The sequence below is a fragment of the Pongo pygmaeus genome, chromosome 9 (assembly GCF_028885625.2).
Source record: "Pongo pygmaeus isolate AG05252 chromosome 9, NHGRI_mPonPyg2-v2.0_pri, whole genome shotgun sequence".
Classification (NCBI taxonomy): domain Eukaryota; kingdom Metazoa; phylum Chordata; class Mammalia; order Primates; family Hominidae; genus Pongo; species Pongo pygmaeus.
In genome coordinates this window covers 124,636,884-124,655,049 of record NC_072382.2, presented here as the reverse complement: position 1 = coordinate 124,655,049, position 18,166 = coordinate 124,636,884, and the positions used below count along the sequence as shown (strand labels likewise).

The 18,166-nt window shown below is 41.0% G+C and overlaps 1 protein-coding gene across 13 annotated transcripts in view; it reads right to left on the bottom strand.

Moving 5' to 3' along the window:
• The window catches only part of JHY (junctional cadherin complex regulator), a 76,909-nt gene extending 59,293 nt beyond the window's left edge, over positions 1–17,616 (bottom strand). For 5 of the 13 annotated variants that reach the window (XM_054439890.2, XM_054439895.2, XM_054439902.2 and 2 more), the window contains exons 1-3: positions 17,342–17,615; positions 15,293–15,376; positions 14,178–14,610 (exon numbers count right to left, since the gene is read on the bottom strand). In XM_054439890.2, the coding sequence (XP_054295865.2) occupies positions 14,178–14,521 (344 nt within the window). In that variant the 5' untranslated portion in view covers positions 14,522–14,610; positions 15,293–15,376; positions 17,342–17,615. Of the gene's footprint in view, positions 1–14,177; positions 14,611–15,292; positions 15,377–16,615; positions 16,771–17,004; positions 17,228–17,341 lie in introns of those variants that run through there. The other 8 variants (XM_054439897.2, XM_063671519.1, XM_063671520.1 and 5 more) reach the window with 5 other exon arrangements.
• Positions 17,617–18,166: the final 550 nt, after the last annotated feature.

Here is an 18,166-nt window from a genome sequence, read left to right as displayed (position 1 = left end):
TATGTAAAGCAAAAACTGGAGCAAAAAGCCAAAACTGTCACGCCTTGCTGAATTGTCATTTGAATTTTTTAGTTCACATATTATGATGAGGAACTTCTTGAAATAAGGGGCACCTCCTTTTCCAACAAGAGAAGAGAGATGCTCTTCTTCTTCAGCAAAATGGGAATGGTCTACATTTGTTAGAAAATGGGACGCCCAAAACCTCCCTGCACCGCAGGGTCACCTGCCTCTGGGGCTTTGACGGGGAGGTTTCTCCCAAGTGATGCACTGTCCTAGGAACTCACAGTGTTTCCCGTCCCTGCCTTTCACTTGACCCTTAAGCATCATGGGGCAGGGATATGGGACATGAGTGGTCCAGCAGTGTCCGGCAGGGCACAGACCTGGGCTCAGGTTCTCCATCTGTCACTACCTGTTCTGCATTGGTTGGCAAATCAGTCATCTCTGATTCCGTTTTTCTCATCTACAAATCGCGATAAATTCGATTTGTTTTATTTCTCAGGACTGAATGAGGATCAACATGAGAGAATGTGTCTTAAAGTGCTCTATGTTTGTCCTTACTTAATTTTTCACTGTGGTAATCTTGTCTCCTCACTAGACAAATTCCCAGGCAGTGGGGACTGCAGGTGATCTTTCGTTTCCTAACTTCTGCCCTAGTACGCTGCACTGTGCTATGGACAGAAGAGTCAATAACTACTTCTTGAATAAATAACTCCTTTTCTAAAAATATTCTAGTCAACACAAATACAGCATAAATATTTATTTTTAAAAATCAATAGTAATAAATTAGAATCTAAACATGTAAAGGCTTCTTGCATTAGACCAAATTAGGGAATGATTTTTAGGGCTTATCTTGTACTGAATTAAACAGAAGTTTCAACTGTGGTTGTTTAGGTGGGGAACAAAGCTCAATTATTATCTTCAAGTAAATGCAGATTTTTTTTGTAAAGAAAGGTGCTATTTTCCCATATTAATGCTGTGCTGAAAGAAAAAAACCAAATTTAACTTTCTTAATTCATCTGCTGATTCATTGATTCAGCAGGTATTTATTTATCGAGCCCTTACGAAGCTACAGGAATGGTGGTAGATGGTGAAGCAGTGGACGCACAGCCTAGGAGGGGACACAGACCAGGAAACAGTAATTGACCCTTTGGAGTGATATGTGCTCTGATGAGGAGCACTGGGCCATAGGGACACAGAGGGACATCCAGTCCTATCTTGGGAGGTCAGGGAAAGCCTTCTGGAGGAAGTGCTGGTGTAGCTCAGAGCTAAGGCTGAGAAGGGCAGGAAGTCTATGCCAGGCTGAGGGAACAGCATGTAAAAAGGAGTGGAGGCAGAGACAATGTGGTGCTTTCATAGAACAAATTCTGTGTGGACAAAATGGAGGGTGAGAGGAGGGCAGGTCGAGGAGCACAGCTCAAGGGCAAGCAAAGGTCAGATCTCAAGGGACGTTGCAAACTCTTGAAGCAGCGTGGGCTTAACAAAATTAACCAGAGAGTTAATTAGCAAGCAAAGATTTTAGTAAGATGTAAATACATCTGGACAGCCAAAGTGAGGAGTTTCTGGAAGGGATTATCTACAGAGGCTATGAAGTCCTTTTTGGAAAGCTTAGAACAGGTAATCCTCTACTTTGTACTGTTTAGAGCAGGGCTGGCCACCTTTCACAGTTGACAACACTGGGGATCACTGTTCTGCTACAGGAGTGGGATGTGGAAAGGGAGCACGTGTTACTGTTTGATGATCTAGGGAATGTTTGTCGTGAGTCTTCAGTTTTTTTTCCTTGGAACAATGTTAAGGGAAGTACTATTATTACCCCCATTTAACAGACAAGGAAACTGAGGCTTAGAGGGCTTATGTACATCTCCCAAGGTCACAGAGCCTGGCAGTCTGCTCTGGATCAGGCTCCTGCACATCATGTTGCATTGTATCCTGCAGCTATTCCCATAGGTGACAGTGAAGAAAGTGGGTTGCAGTGTCTGCCTTATGTGAATCAGCGAATGGATCAGCCAGTCAACAGATAAGCATGGAGCACCTCCCTACATACAGGCAGAATCTTAGGCACAGAAGATACAGCAGCAAGGAAAACAGAAGCAGGCTGCTGGATCTTACCCTTCAATGAGGAGGACAGGCTTTACGCACCAACTGTAATACAGTAATCAACTAATAAATTCGATGTGTAAAGAAATACAGGATGTTATGGGTATTTAAAACAGGAGGATGTGACTTATCATGAAAATATGTTAGCCTCTTATTTCCACATTCAATTGCTAGATGATATCGCAAAGTCCATTCCAACTCCACTGTTCTATGATCCTATGATAGATTCATGAAGGAATCAATAACTGAGTAATGCCCACTATTTTTAAAAATTAGGTAGTCTTCAGTTTAAGGAAATAGATTTCCTGGTTTCCATCTCTGCAGTTATGCTAAGAAAACTGGTGCACTCATACTGGTCATGGTATTTAACCAGCATCAGCTGATAAGGGCATAGTTTCTAGTCATGACTATAGACCTCCTTCTGCCATATGTAATATTGTGGTGCTTTGTTTCTCTGTATGATAATATGGATTATTTTGGTTCTGAGAAATGGTACAGCAGAGCATCTAAGAACAAGGGTCCTAGACTACCTGCATTCATTTCCTGGTGCCACCAGATTATGTGAACGTGGGCAAGTTATTTAACTTCTGTGCTTCAGTTTCCTCATCAATAAAATGGGGATAATAATAGTACTGGCCAGGTGTGGTAGCTCATGCTTGTAGTCCCAGAATTTTGAGAGGTCCAGGCAAGGGGATCACTTGAGGCCAAGAGTTTGAGAGCAGCCTGAGCAACCCAGAGAAACCCCCCGTCTCTACAAAAAACAAAACAAAACCAATCAGCCAGGTACTGTGGCATGCACCTATAGTCCCAGCTACTCAGGAGGCTGGGGCAGGAGGATGGCTTAGCCCAGGAAGTCGAACCTTCAGTGAGCCATGACTGCCACTGCACTCCAGCTTGGGCAACACAGCGACAACCTGTAAGTTAAAAAAATAATAATAGTACCTACCTCATAGTGTTATTGAGAGACTATGCAAATTAATATATCTAAATTTGGCCAGGTGCGGTGGCTCACGCCTGTAATCCCAGCACTTTGGGAGGCCGAGGCGGGTGGATCATGAGGTCAGGAGTTTGAGATCAGCATGGCCAACATGGTGAAACTCCGTCTCTACTAAAAATACAAAAATTAGCCGGGCGTGGTGGCACATGCCTGTAATCCCAGCTACTCAGGAGGCTGAGGCAGGAGAATCGCTTGAGCCTGGGAGGCAGAGGGTGCAGTGCGCCGAGATCATGCCATTGCACTCCAGCCTGGGCAACAGAGCAAGACTCTGTCTCAAAAACAAACAAACAAACAAAAAAACCATCTAAATGCATAGAACTGTGTCCCTGGCACACAGTAAGGGTTCCATGAGGACTAGCTGTGGAAGCATGTGTCAGAGAGCTCCAGCACTAGCCTTGCTTGCTGTGTGTCACATTCAGTCCCCGTGACATAACACCGTTGTTGTGTATTATGCTTCTGGTGATGGATCTCAAGGGATTCTTCTCTCCCCAGGGCTTAACTTATTTCCAGGGTACAAAATTGTCTTGTGATACACTAAGTGGTTCCCTAATGGCCTGAAAGAATTAACACCCATCTTTAAAAATCCAGTTTTTAATCACGACTTAGGCACGGTGGAGAATGGCCAAACCACAATTTAGGGAATGGGATTAAGACATGTAAATACTTTCACATGATGAAACATTTTAACAATTGCTGAAAGATGATGAATAAGGTGAAACTCCAAGAATTAAATTATTTTAGACCTCCTGAAAAAGCTGTAATTTCTAGCCTCAGCAAATTTCCTCCATTTTTTTTTTTTTTTTTTTTTTTTTTTGAGACAGAGTCTTACTCTGTCGCCCAGGCTGGAGTGCAGTGGTGCGATCTCAGCTCACTGCAACCTCAGCCGCCTGGGTTCAAGCCAAATTTCCATTCTTAAATGGCTGTAGAAGCAATATCACCCACTACAGAAAAGATTGATGTTTTAAGTGGAACCTGGAAAATACAAAGGGTTTAGAAACATGCCAGACTAAATGAGTTGCTCTGGCTGAGAAAAATGTTTTTGAATCAGAGAAACTCTAAGAATGTGTATATATAAGGGTAGAGCCTGAAGATGTGGCTCTTATAAGAGTTTTAATTATGTTGCACCATTTACACCTGAAAAGACTATCTTAAAACATCCCCTTTCTCCCCTTTCTGGATGGAAAACATACGTGGAGACAAATAGGCGGTTACGTTTTGCAAAATCATGAGCCTGGAAAGCTGTAATACTTCACAGAAACAAATCTAATGGTCAAAATAGAACATGATACTGAAGAACCCCATTGTACTGAGCTTGTGTGCTTGGAAGCTCCATTGTGTTTTGTGGTCCAGGTCAACACTGGGACAAAATGAGTGTGAAGTGCCCTTTCATTAGTCATCATCTGCACACAAAACATGCACCTCTTTTCCTCCCCATTTGATAGAAAGGTTACACAGAAAATGAGTACACAACTCTTTTGTTACTGTGCAGACAGCAGATGCAGGGTCTGCTCTTCAGATGCCTAGGTTAGAAACGGAGGCAGAGAGGAAGGGAGTGGGGGACGGTTTCACATGCATATGCCCTGATATTTGCTGGCTTTAATGGACCATATTTGAGTACTTACTGTGATAACTTCAAACCAAATAAAATAAAGTCTCCATTTAATGAAGAGCCTCATATTCAATATTGTATTCAATCAAAAAATTACTAAAATTAGAGCATGTTTCTAGTACAATTAACATCCTTTGCACTCACAATAAAATATTCAATAACTGGCCATTTTGCCTGTTGAGGAGGTGAATAAAAGCATTGCTATTAATCATTTAGCTGTTATTTATTTGTCACTTCATTTTAAGTAGGCAGTTAAATTGAAACTGCACATGTTATTATTGATTTAGGTTTAATTTAATCCTTTTAAACAGAATAATTATTCCCAATTTATATGCCATTAAATCTTTTATGCATATGAACAGCAAATTCAATTTTTGTTTAAGTGTGAAGTTTTTAATGCTTCTTTAAGGAACTATAAAACTGATCATTGTTTCCAAGGATTTCTGAATTCTATGCTCACCTTAATCTTCTTATCAATAGCTTTTAAGTAAATAAAATGAAATAAATCCGAAAGATTAAAAATTCACTTCTGTAAATATGAAATAAAACAGTTCCACAAATATGCTGAAATGCTTTGTGAAGGTTATTTGCAATCCAGAAAATTTTATTTAATGCAGGCATTTATTTTGCTAAAAATTTAAGCATTTAATAGAAAAAAGGATACTTTAATGAAATGAAGGTCAAAGACTGTCTATAGGAACACACTAAAGAGGCTGGATTGTTATTTAGTGAATTTTATTTATAAAAATACGTAATTTGGATAATTCCAACCAAAGTCCTTTTTTTTTCTTGGATAACAGATTTGTGACTGCAAAATACCAGATATTTCTCCTGGGTTCTTAATAGTACCAGTCTTGATTCAAGAACAATCTGTGAGTTAAATGAAAATTATCTAAAGAAGACATGTTTGTAATTGCACTGTAAAATTCTAGTACCTCACTTCTATTAAGATTATGTCATGTGAAACCAAGGCTGCATCTTCACAAGGGAAATGCTGTATGACACAGTATTTAGAAACATAATTCCTCTCATTCAATGACAGCTTACAGTGCTAATGCCAGACATTTTCCAAGGAAGGCTCCAGTGTTTTTTTCATTCTCCAAAATAATAGCTAAGAAACAGAGACCTAGATTTATAAAATGTGCAGGTGCTTATACTTTCTTTAGGCAGAGTTTCCTCTTCTTCTTCTTCTTCTTTCATGTGGCTTTTTGTTTTTGTTTGTTTTTTTGTTTTTTGAGATGGAGTCTTGCTCTGTCCCCAGGCTGGAGTGCAACGGTGTGATCTTGGCTCACTGCAACTTCCGCCTCTTGGGTTCAAGCGATTCCTGTGCCTAAGCCTCCTGAATAGCTGGGATTACAGGCCAGCTAATTTTTGTATTTTTAGTAGAGACGGGGTTTCACTATGTTGGCCAGGCTGGTCTCGAACTCCTGACCTCAAATGATCCGCCCACCTCAGCCTCCCAAAGTGCTGGGATTATAAACGTAAGCCACCACGTCTGGCCAAGTTTCTTATATTTTAAATGCCAGATTTAGCAGCATTAAAATTGCAAGGCAGCTGTGATATCATAAGAAGGCAATGGAGTGGTCCTGACACCTGGATTCTAGTCCAAGCACTAACCAGCCATGTGAACTTGGGCAAGTCTTTCCACCACTCTAGGTCTTGGGTTCCTCCTCTGTACAATAAATAAAGGCAATGGGCTGACCTTTGAGAGCCCTAACAGCTCTAATAATCCATTACTTTATTAGTTGGATTGGGCCTATCAGGCAAAACCTAGCAATATATGGAAGTGTTGGGAAAATCATTTATTTTTAATTCCATATATTAAAAAATTATATTAAAGTTTTCTATATTTTCAAACTTGTCAGGGAGTAGAAATAAATGAAGAGGCAAAGGTCATGAATTAAAGCATCCCTTTGGTCATTTCGTTACAATCTTCTTGATCCTCTTGATAAACTCACAGCGTTGTAGGTCATTTAAATGTAAATAAATCACACTTTATGAGGTTTTGAACTCACTATGTATGTACTTATTTTAACACAATAATGCATCCCAGTTTTGAAATAACCTAGAAAGGAACTAGTGGTTGTCTCCGGGGGCAACAAGCCTCAGGAGTCACTATGGCGTTAGCATTTCTGGTGGGGACTCAGCCTTTAATAGCTACAATTCATGCCCATGCACACCCTTTACTTCCCTCTATGACTGCTCATCTGTTACAATGGCACCATGCCTGCTCTGAGGAGTGTGTCGGGGTTTAACTAAAGCACAGTTTGTGAGTAAATGAATGAACAGAAAACAGAAATGACTAATACCTGCAACAAAAAGTCACTCCTCTGATATAACTATTCCCATGTGATCAGAAATAAATAAATAAACACTAGTAGCCACTCCCAGAATACTGCATGGAAACCTCTAGAACATGGCAGGTAGTGTAATGTATTGGAAGAAGTTGGCAAAACAATGGCCTTAAATTGAAAATCTAATAAAAGGCAACAGAAAACAACGTGGATGAATGTTGCTAGAAATCAGTGGGAATGAAAGTTGACTCCTGAAAGCTCCTAGAATGTTCTCAATAGTCCTAGCATATTAGACCTAACTTCAGATGCTTCTTTAATCTCCTAACCAGTACGAAAAAAATCTCTACACCACCTATGGAGAGACAGTAGTCTCGTCTCAGCCTAAATATTCCCGATGCATTCTACAAAACAGCCTGGGAAATTTGGGGGAAATGAAAATCCTGAGTTTTGGTTTTCCCTAAGTCTTTCTCTACCTGTGGTCTCTTTTGGTTATACAGTGCCACTCTTCAAGCCCTAGAAGTCATCATTCAATACTTCACCTGACTCTCGTATTATTAATCAGAAACAACACACATGAAAGCATCTGAGAGAAACAATTACATACAACAATAAAAATGCAGATTATTGGCCGGGAGTGGTGGCTCACGCCTGTAATCCCAGCACTTTGGGAGGCCGAAGTGAGCAGATCACGAGGTCAGAAGATCAAGACCATGCTGGCTAACACGGTGAAACCCTGTCTCTACTAAAAATACAAAAAATTAGCCAGGTGTGGTGGCACGCGCCTGTAGTCCCAGCTACTCGGGAGGCTGAAGCAGGAGAATCACTTGAACCCAGGAGGCAGAGGTTGTAGTGAGCCAAGACGGCCCCACTGCACTCCAGCCTGGGCAACAATGCGAGACTCTATCTCAAAAAAAAAAAAAAATGCAGATTATTTTGAGTCCCTTTTTTTTAACTTTCAGACAATTCTGGATACTCAATTTAACTAGTAATTCCTCATGTGCCTATCTCCCTCCTATTAATTTCTAATACAAGGTGGTTTCTTAGGCAGAATATGGGCCCTTTTGTGGAGGCTATGGTCCGAGGTGATCAGAGAAGAAAGCACTGCAGACCTCACTGCATGAAAACATTTGTTTCCCAGGACAAGTGCTGAAGAATAATAGCTGCCATGACCTCCCAGCCCAAAGGAAAATATAATTCATGTCTATCTACTCTGAGGTCACAGTATCCTCTAAAAATGTTTTACTTTCCTAAAGTTTATCATTTCACATGCATATTTACTCTGGCCTCAGTTTAATCTATATTGAAATTGCCATAGTTTTAATTTTTACTAGATAGTGAAATAGAATCCTTTATCAGCTCAATCCTTGATTACCTATCTAAATACTTGTAATTAGTGGCTCAGGCTTTGGCGTTTGGAGAGAGGTCAATTTAATTTCCGGCTCTACTATCTAGAAATTACGTATACCTATACAGCTCTCAGATCTGCAGTTCCTTATCTGCAAAATGGGGATAATAATGCCTATCCAAGAGGCTTTTGTAAGGATAAATGAGATTGTATATATAAAGCAAAGAGTTTTACAAATGGTAGCTAATTATATAAATATTCCTGTTAACAAGACCTTATTAAACACATATAAAGTACTGTATGGCTGCTCTCTGATTTTTTTTTTTTTTTTTAATATACAAGGTTTCAGAAGTCCCCAGGACTGAAGAGGTTGTTTCTAATGCTCTAGGAATTACACAGATCTCTTTCTTCATGAGTGCTGAGTGTCATAAGGCCAGTTCTGGAGTGGGGTTTAAGGATTATCACGTGAAGATCCCCTCTCCACTCTTCATTTATTCACTACAGTCAATGCTGCTCCAAATTCCATTAAGTAAAAGGTTTTCTCTCATCCATATACATTGAACTATGGCTTGACTTTGGTCAGATACAAGGGAATAATTGCTTTGAGGAGGTTCTAGTAACATCAAAACACAAGTGTAGGACTCAAGTAATTTGTCAGGCAGCTTTTAAAATTATTGATTATAAAAGCAAGAAGAAAGAAATTTTCCTTGGTTTTAAGGCAAGCTTTGACAGTTTTTTTTTTTTGAACTACAATTCCCAGAATGCCATCTACTTTACAGAAATAAAAGCCTACTTGAATTTCATATTGAGAGTCTGAGATCAATTTCCTTGTCTATTTAATGGCTCATAAACTACTCAGATCCAAGCAACAGTGTGCCTAGGAGAGGCTTCGAAGACTAACACGAGGCAGGGAAAGGGACCAGTAATGAAATGCTTACCTGAATGATATTTTCGAGGCATTATTTGCCCAAATGCTTCAGTTCTGTTTTCCTTTTTATTGGAGAACTGGTTATCCTAATTTCAGTGTATGAAGCACTATATAGACAAACAATGACTAGGGCTATAACCTGTTCTAACCCTAGGGTTTACAGTTAATCATTAAAAATGTCCAAGGCAAATCAATCGGAGGAAAACAGCATTATCTGAGGATCTCTAAATGAGAAAACCAAGGATCTAACCATAATTTTGATTTTTATAAGCATTATTCTTTATTTTGAAATATATTAGATTGTATTTAAACTGTCCTTTGGTAAGAACAAGGGTTAAAGTCAGGTCCCTGAGCACTGGACAAAAGGAGAAAAAAACCCAACAACTGGGGAAATGAGGTCACTTAATGGATCCTTACCTTGGTTTCTTCATCTTAAAAATACAGACAAAAATACCTATCCATTGCAAAAGATGTTTCCTTTCCAGTGGCCCCATTTCTATAACTAAAACTACTCCCTTTTATTACCTAGGAGACTATAAATCTCTTAGAACCAGGAAAAAAACAGGGTTTGGGGCCATGTAGTCAGACTGCCTGAGTTTTCTGCTCCACCACTCACTAGACGCAATGAATGGGTACAATATAAACTTTTAAAGCTTCATTTGCAACCTTCAAAATGGCATCATGATAGTATCTACCAGGGTTGCAATAAAGATTAAATGAGATAATACATATAAAGTGTTTATTTAGCACAGAAATGGGCTCATGATAAGCATTCTATAAATGCTAGCTGTTGTTACAGGAACCCTAATCTTTGGCTTCTCTTGTTCCTTCAATCCTCATATCTAATCTGTCACCAAACCCTGTCAATTCTTTCATTTATATATATATATATAATTTCAGTTAAAGTTTCGTTGGAAAAAAAACAAGAAACTGGGGCCGGGAGTGGTGGTTCATGCCTGTAATCCTAGCACTTTGGGAGGCCGAGGTACACAGATTTCCTGAGCTCAGGAGTTCAAGGACAGCCTGGGCAATGTGGTAAGACCCCATTTCTACTGAAAGTAGAAAAAGTTAGCCAGGCGTTGTGGCGCACGCTACTCAGGAGGCTGAAGCGCGAGAATCGTTTGAACCCGGGAGGCGCAGGTTGCAGTGAGCCAAGATCTTGCCACTTCACTCTAGCCTGGGCAACAGAGCAAGACTCTGTCTCCAAAACAAACAAACAAACAAACTGGGAACATCCCGAAGTCCACCCTTGGGTGACTGAATAAATATATAATGGCACCTCCAGATACTAGAATAGTATGTACTATGAACATATAAATATACTATGTACTATGTACTATGTACTATGAACATATAAATGTACTACGAACATATAAATATATGTACATATGTACTATGAACATATAAATATATGTACTATGTACATATGTACATATGTACTATGAACATATAAATATAATCATAGCTTAGTTATCTGTGAGGGAGTGTTTCCAGGACTCCCTGCCGATACCAAAATCCAGGGATGGGAAAGTCCCTTTTATAAATTGGGGTAATGTTTGTATATAACCTATGCATGTCCTCCTATATATTTTAAATTATCTGTAGATTATTTATAATACCTAATACAATGTAAATACTATGTAAATAGCTGTTATATTGTTCTGGAATAAAGCCAAGAAAAAAAGTCTCTGTGCATGTTTAGTACAGATTCAACCACCCATTTATTCTCCAAATATTTTTGATCTGTGGTTGGTTGGATCCACAGGTGCGAAATCCATGGATACAGAAAACCAACTCTATAGAAAGATACCCAAGATACACATGGGTATTTTGTTAAATGAAAATAACCAGTTGCCAAAGAGGATGTCTAAATCGATCTCATTTGGTTAAAACCATGTAAAAAGATTCTCAAGCTCACAAGTTATCAGAGAAAAGTAATTTAAATCTATAATAGGACAGGATTTTATAACCCATCAGAGTGGCAAAAGTTAAAAAGACAGTAATTCTGAGGACTGGTAACTTGCAGGCACTTGTGAGTAAAGTTGAAGACGTCTAGTCACCCATGAACCACAGTTCCACTCCCAGGGATTTATACCCTAAGGAAACTCTTGCATGCATACCCAAGGAGGCATACGAGGACATGCACAGAGCATTGTCTGAAATAACGAAAACTGGAAAAAAACTAAATATTCATCAATAGTCAACCAAGACCATGTCTTAGTTCAAAAGCATAATTGTAAAATCCCAAAAACATAATGTTGACTGAACAAAATAGGCATCATGCATCCATATATAGATATATATTTATCTACTAATTATAGATTACCTATGAAATAAATGAATGGAAGATTGGTGAGAAGGATGCACACTCACGTAAGAGTATGTATTGATTACCTCTGAGGGGGAAGAAAGGGGAATGAGTTTGAGAAGGGGGTACATGGAAACTTTATCTGTAATATGCTATGAATTTTAAAAATACGTCTGAAACAAATATGGCAGTAAGGGTTATACTGTATTTTTCTCTGTAATTTTCTATAGGTCAGAATTTTTGCATGATTTAAAAAAAAAAAGCATCAGTAACAAAACAAGGACATCCTCCACGCACTATAACCTTAGACAAGTTTCTTCATCTCTGTTAGCCTCATTCTCCTTATCTGTAAAATAGGAAAAGCAGCAACTTCCCTACAGGATTGTGATGGAGAATTGAGTGAAACTAAGATAGGCTTTTAAAAAGTGATGTCATTGTTATTGTCATATCCATCCAGCAGTCTCTTTTCCCATTGTGTGTTTAGTCTCTAATTCAAAATGCACTCGCTTGCATAATAATCTTCCTTAAATGCTGCTGCATCTCACTGCCCTCCCCAAGAACCTGTATTCTCTCTGCCTGGCTTTCCCAGCCCAGTCCCATCAAGGGTGTCTGTCTCTCTGAAGCTGTCCTGCACGCCTCTTCCGCCTCTAGCACCTTGGTGACAACTCATCACTTTTACTGTGATGTATCACTAAGACACTTATGAGATTGATTCAACTAGATATCCCCAGTGAAAAAAAGGGAGGGGAAGATGAAAGGAAGAAAGAAAAAAGATAAGAAAGAAAGAAAAGACTCAGGACTGGGCTCTACTTCTCGCTCCGACACGAGCCCTTGCAGTGACTGTATCCCGAGGACAAGTCATTTAAGTTCTGTAAGACTCAATATCCCTATCTGTGGTAGGATGGTTACACTTCAAGACCCGAAAATTTATCTTCCAATACTATAAGCACATTTTTAAGGCCCCCTTATAATCAGACCCCTACTCAGTCTATTTTCCCTACACTCAAAACAAATCCTCCACAATCCAGCTGGGCTCCCTAATGTGCCACAAACATGTCACTCCCATTCTGTTCTATTATCCAGATCTTAGCTTGTTTTCAAGACCCTGTCCAAGTTCTAGGCCTTCCAATAAACTTTCCTTAATATATTTCAGCCTGAATTAAAAAAAAAATCGGCCGGGCTCAGTGGCTCACGCCTGTAATCCCAACACTTTGGGAGTCCAAGGTGGGCGGATCACAAGATCAAGAGATCGAGACCATCCTGGCCAACATGGTGAAGCCCCGTCTCTACTAAAAATGCAAAAATTAGCTGGGCATGGTGGCACATGCCTGTAGTCCCAGCTACTCAGGAGGCTGAGGCAGGAGAATTGCTTGAACCCAGGAGGTGGAGGTTGCAGCGAGCTGAGATTGCGCCACTGCACTCCAGCCTGATGACAGAGCGAGACTCCTCCCCCGTCCCACACACACAGAAAATCTAACACAATATAATTTATAAAGAGCCAGTCACTATTCTAAACAATTTATATGTATTTATTTTAGCCTCATAATAACTGGTTAACTATTATTATTATCCCATTTTTACTGATGAAGAAACTGAGGCACAGAAACATAATTGGACTTGGCCAAGGTTATCAGCTAGTAAGTGGCAGAGCCACTATTTGAACCCAAATGATCTGCTTCAGACACCACGCACTCCACCACCACACTAAAACCTCCTCCTAATCAATAGCTTTTACCTTCTTCTGTACTCTGTCATATCCTCAGTGCCTCAATTGTAACAGAGTGATATCACACATTATTTTATATTCCCTCACTTTTTTTTGGTAGCTCATAGCACAAGGTTAAATCCCTTAAATTCTGGTTATTAGATTAAATCTTTGTATGATCATACAAGCCCTGAGAGGTAGACCTCTACTAGCTTTGAATGGGCCAAGTAAGATTCTACCTCCAATTATTTGTACTTTATTGACATTAATAGCAATCCTGTGAGATAGGCAAGTCAGGTTATTTGACAGACGAGAAAAAGTGACCCAAAAAAAGAATTAAGTGGGTCAGGCATGGTGGCTCATGCCTGTAATCATAGCACTTTGGGAGGCTGAAGTGGAAGGACTGCTTGAGGCTAGGAGTTCAAGACCAACCTGGCCAACATAGTGAGATCCCATCTCTATTGTAAATATTTAACACTATATAAAATTTAAAAAAAAATAAAAAAAAGAGTTAATTGATTTATTCCAGATTATACACTAAACAGTAACGCCTGGACCAAATGAAGTCCACCTGACTCCACATCCTTTTCCATACCCGGCTTTCTGGAATTTCTCCCAGGTGAGGTCCTAGTGTGGAGACACTTGGAATATGGACAGGAAATAAATGGTATGAGAAATGCAAATTGCCCTTATTAATACCCATTGTACTTTTTAATTTAAAAAAATCTGAATATGGAAAAAACATGGTGCCCAGCTATCCTTGGCTGCTTGGAGACCTGTCTCACACACGGCGCTCATTAGGGCAGCTTGCCCTTACTCTAATTTGGAATGACAACAGTAATTATTTAATGATACATTTTAGAGCCCATTATTATCTTACACAAGCCAATTCCTTACCTGTTATTGGCGCCCTGGTCCCAGGTATGGTGGTTTTGCTCGCGAGCCATCTGAGCTGCTTTTCCACTTGCTTCCTCTTCCATCTCATGCAGGCTTCCCCATCGAGGGCTTTCCTCCTCATCTAAGCTGTCGGGCTCCATACCGTTGTCCTGGATTCGATCATCAAACTCAGAATGGCACATAATCTCTTGAGTGAGGCTTTCTGAATCAGATTCCAAGGAGTCTTTTGAAATCCGATATAAGTCATCTTTCTTCAAAGGTGGGTGTGTGGACTGGACATTTAAGTTGGTATGACGGACAGGAGATTGAATAGAGAGCTTGGGAATTAGTTTACTTTTACTCATCTTGAAAAATGCAAAAAATTAACAGGGGATACTCTTGTCGATAGGAGCAGCTGGCTGATATTTAAAGTTGTGGTTCACAAAGGCGTTACCTGAAAAAATTTGTATTTATGTTACTCTGCGACTACTAAAATCTCAATAATGTCAACGTTAATCAAATATTTAAATGAGTAAGATAACCTTGTTATATTATCTGCAGGCTTTTGTATGCACCCTTTTGTGTGTATAAGAAAGGTCTATTAGAAAAACAATTGTTTTTCTCTCTACAGAAACACATCTGATGTAGCGCTCATAAGCAGCCTGAGTAATCGAATGCAGTTTTATTGATGAAATAAATGGCTGCTTGGAAGTGGATTCCTATTTCTAGCTTCCAAGGGCTTGTTACAGACAAGCCTGGACTAAGACAAATAGTTAATTATGGACAGCACTTTGATAGCCTTATTTCAAATGCCCAAATAACTACGGGCAATACAAATATGGTCCGTAGTTATTCATGGATAGAGTAAAACAGGTTCAGGGGCTACGTTTTGGAAAGTAAAGTAAGAAGAAAGAAGAGTGTAGTTTTCCATAGTTGGAACTGTAAATGGGGAAGCTATTTTGTTCCTAGACCTATATGGGCTGGCAACATCATTTGGAAAAGACTTTCTGATAGCCAGGTTGTGACTAGATAGGAACATATAATTTAGGTGGACATAAATGGAGATCAACCTCATCCAGGATTTTTTAAAACCCATAATAACGATTAAAACTGTTGAACAATCACGCCTGTAATACCAGCACTTTGAGAGGCCGAGGTGGGCAGATCGCTTAAGTCCAGGAGTTCAAGGCCAGCCCGGGCAACGTGGCAAAACCCCGTCTCTATTAAAAAAAAAAAAATACAAAAAATTAGTGGACATGGTGGGATGGGCCTGTAGTCCCAGCTACTAGGGAGACTGCGGTGGGAGGGTCACTCGAGCCGGGCAGGCAGAGGCTGCAGTGAGCCGAGAGTGTGCCACTGCACTCCAGCCTGGGTAACAGAGCGAGACCCTATCAGAAAAATTCAAAGCAGAGCCTGGAGGTCTACATTACTGAATGGGATGCTATCCTGGGGAAAGCTGAGTGGGTGGGAGATTGGCCTGAATTACAGCTAAGAGTTAGCTGGAGTCCCTTCCAACTCACTTATGAGTGTGATTCAAGTGAACCTTCACTGTCTCTAAGGGTCATTATAAAGAGCCATGGAAAGGGTGCTTTGAGTTCATGTAGGACCGAACGGACATGATGTTTTTGGATTGTGCTTTCTTTCATCTCTACCTAGCATTTCTATTTTGGTCTATTTTCTATCTTACTGCCTTTATAACCATTTTTTTTCCCCCTGTGAGTCAGGTAACAGAAACCTTTACCATTAGAAATTACTGTAAAATTTGTCTTAATGGCTTGCTCTTGTTCTTTTGGCAAATCCTGACTTTAATTAAATGACACAACCTTATTACTATTCCTAGGATTGCTTATAATGTTGACCTTGTTGCTAATGTTTGCAAGGAGCATCACCAAATCCTTGGAGGAAAGCACCTTAACAAACAACAGGCAAAAGGGAACGTTCATATGTAAATACACACGAAGTGAGTTTTCTATTGAACTCGAAGTCTGCCCTGTTGGTAGACTAACATATTATTCTTTAATTTTACAGACTGGTTTGTTGTATTATTTTGTCTCTTATTTTTAAAATACATATTGCATTCTGCCTTATTATTTTAATTGTTGCTTTTTTAGGATGTGCCAAGAAAGCAGCAAATCTATCAAATACTAACACATTTTAACTAAAAGAGCTTGTTTAACACCGGTTTTACTGGAAGAGCTAAGGTCACTGAATTTGAGATCCTGAAGAGCAAGCTTAAGCGTTATAGTGCAACTTAGAATTACTCTTAAAATAATTCAGTCCCTTGAACTTCTCTTCTTAAATGAAATAGGCTAAGCTTTCTTGGAATGAATAAATAATAAAACAGTAACCACAGAAGATAATTTTGTTGATGTTAGCAGATTCCTGAAGTTTGCTAAAGTATGCAAAGGGCAAAGCCAAACGCCACAAAAGCTGGGTTTTCTGTGGAGGCCTGATCTTACCAAAACATGGGGTTGAAGAAGGAACAGCTGACAGCTTGAATAAGTTAGAAAGTGGGCGTTTAAATTTCATAAATGTGGCTCTCTCCTCCCGTCCAGTGAAAAAAAAAAAAAGGTTGTGCCGCTGAAATTTCTGACCAAGAGAGGTGACCAGTCTCCTGAATAAACAAGACAGGGATAGATCCGATGGCACCTAGGGACTAAGAAGCGGCCAGCTCCCCAGGGATCCCTGCAGTGGGTCTAGTCCACTAGCATGGGACAAACGAACTTTCTCCTGGAGGAGAAAAGGAACCCTGCTTGGGCTCACCAAGATGAATCGTAAAGAAAGGAACGAACCCTGGTTTGAAACAGGCCGGAAGCTGCCCAGTGGAGGCGTTCGGTTTGTTTTCTACCTTTGCTTGTTCCTGAGGAACAAGGCCCGTCACAAGGGGCGTTTGGAGGTCCAGGAAGTGACAAGTCGGCGGGCCTGGTGCCCAGGACCGGTCCTAATTGACCGGGAACAGGGCTGCTCTGGGTGCCCGGGCGCCGAAGCCTCGGACCGCGGCCCCCCAGCCCCTCGGTGCGGCCTCGCCCCCTTGTCGCTCCCCTCTCCGTCCCGAAGGCTCCGGCGCCGGCTCCTCCCCAGCTTACTCGGGTGGTTTCCTGCCGTCCCCATCCCCGGTCAGGCCTTCCCGTTTCCCTCCCCGGGCGCGCCTCCCACCCCGGATCCGGGAGGCCACCGCCCATCACCTGCCCGGCGCTCCTCCGCTGCCGCGACCCGGGCGGGCCCCGCATCCTCCCGCGCCGCCGCCGCCGCCGCCCGGGCCCCAGCCCGCCCCGCCGCTGCCCTGGAGACCGCAGACAACACAGACGCCGGCGCCACTTGGGCGGGGCAGGACCCGACCTAGGATCCCGCGTCCCGGACAGCCCCCCCGGCCCTGGCACGGAGGCCGCAAACGGCCGTAATAACGACATCGGGGCAGAGCCGGAGGAGCCCGAGCGCCCTGGGAGAGGCTGCCTCGCCGCCCGGACTTCCCAGCGCCGGAGGGCAGAGGCCGCCCGGGGGAGGAGATCTTTGCCACAAATAAAACTACTAAAATACGCGAGGAACTACTACAAATCAAGAAGAAAAGGAGCCCAATTAAAGAATGGGTAAATGGAAAGGTATTTCACAAACACACGAGAAATCTAAATGGCCAATAAATATCTCTTTATTGAAATGGTGCTTTAATTCATTAATAATCAGAAGATGGCCAATTAAAACCACAGCGGATAATACCACACTCACCATAAGTTGAGTCGAAAAGTCCAAAGTTGAAACGTCTGGCAGCATCAGGTGCTAGGGAGGATGTAATGCAAAGAACTCTCACCTTCTGCTGGCGGACGTGAGAACCGATACAACCAACCATTTTGGAAAATGGTTTGACATTAGCCAGGATATGTATGCCTTGGGATCCAGCAATTTCACTTTTAGGTATTTACCCTAAGAAGTGCGTGCTCCTGTGCATGCAAACTGGAAATAACTGAACTATCCATCAAAAGAATGGTTAACTAGATTATGCTGTTGCCTATACT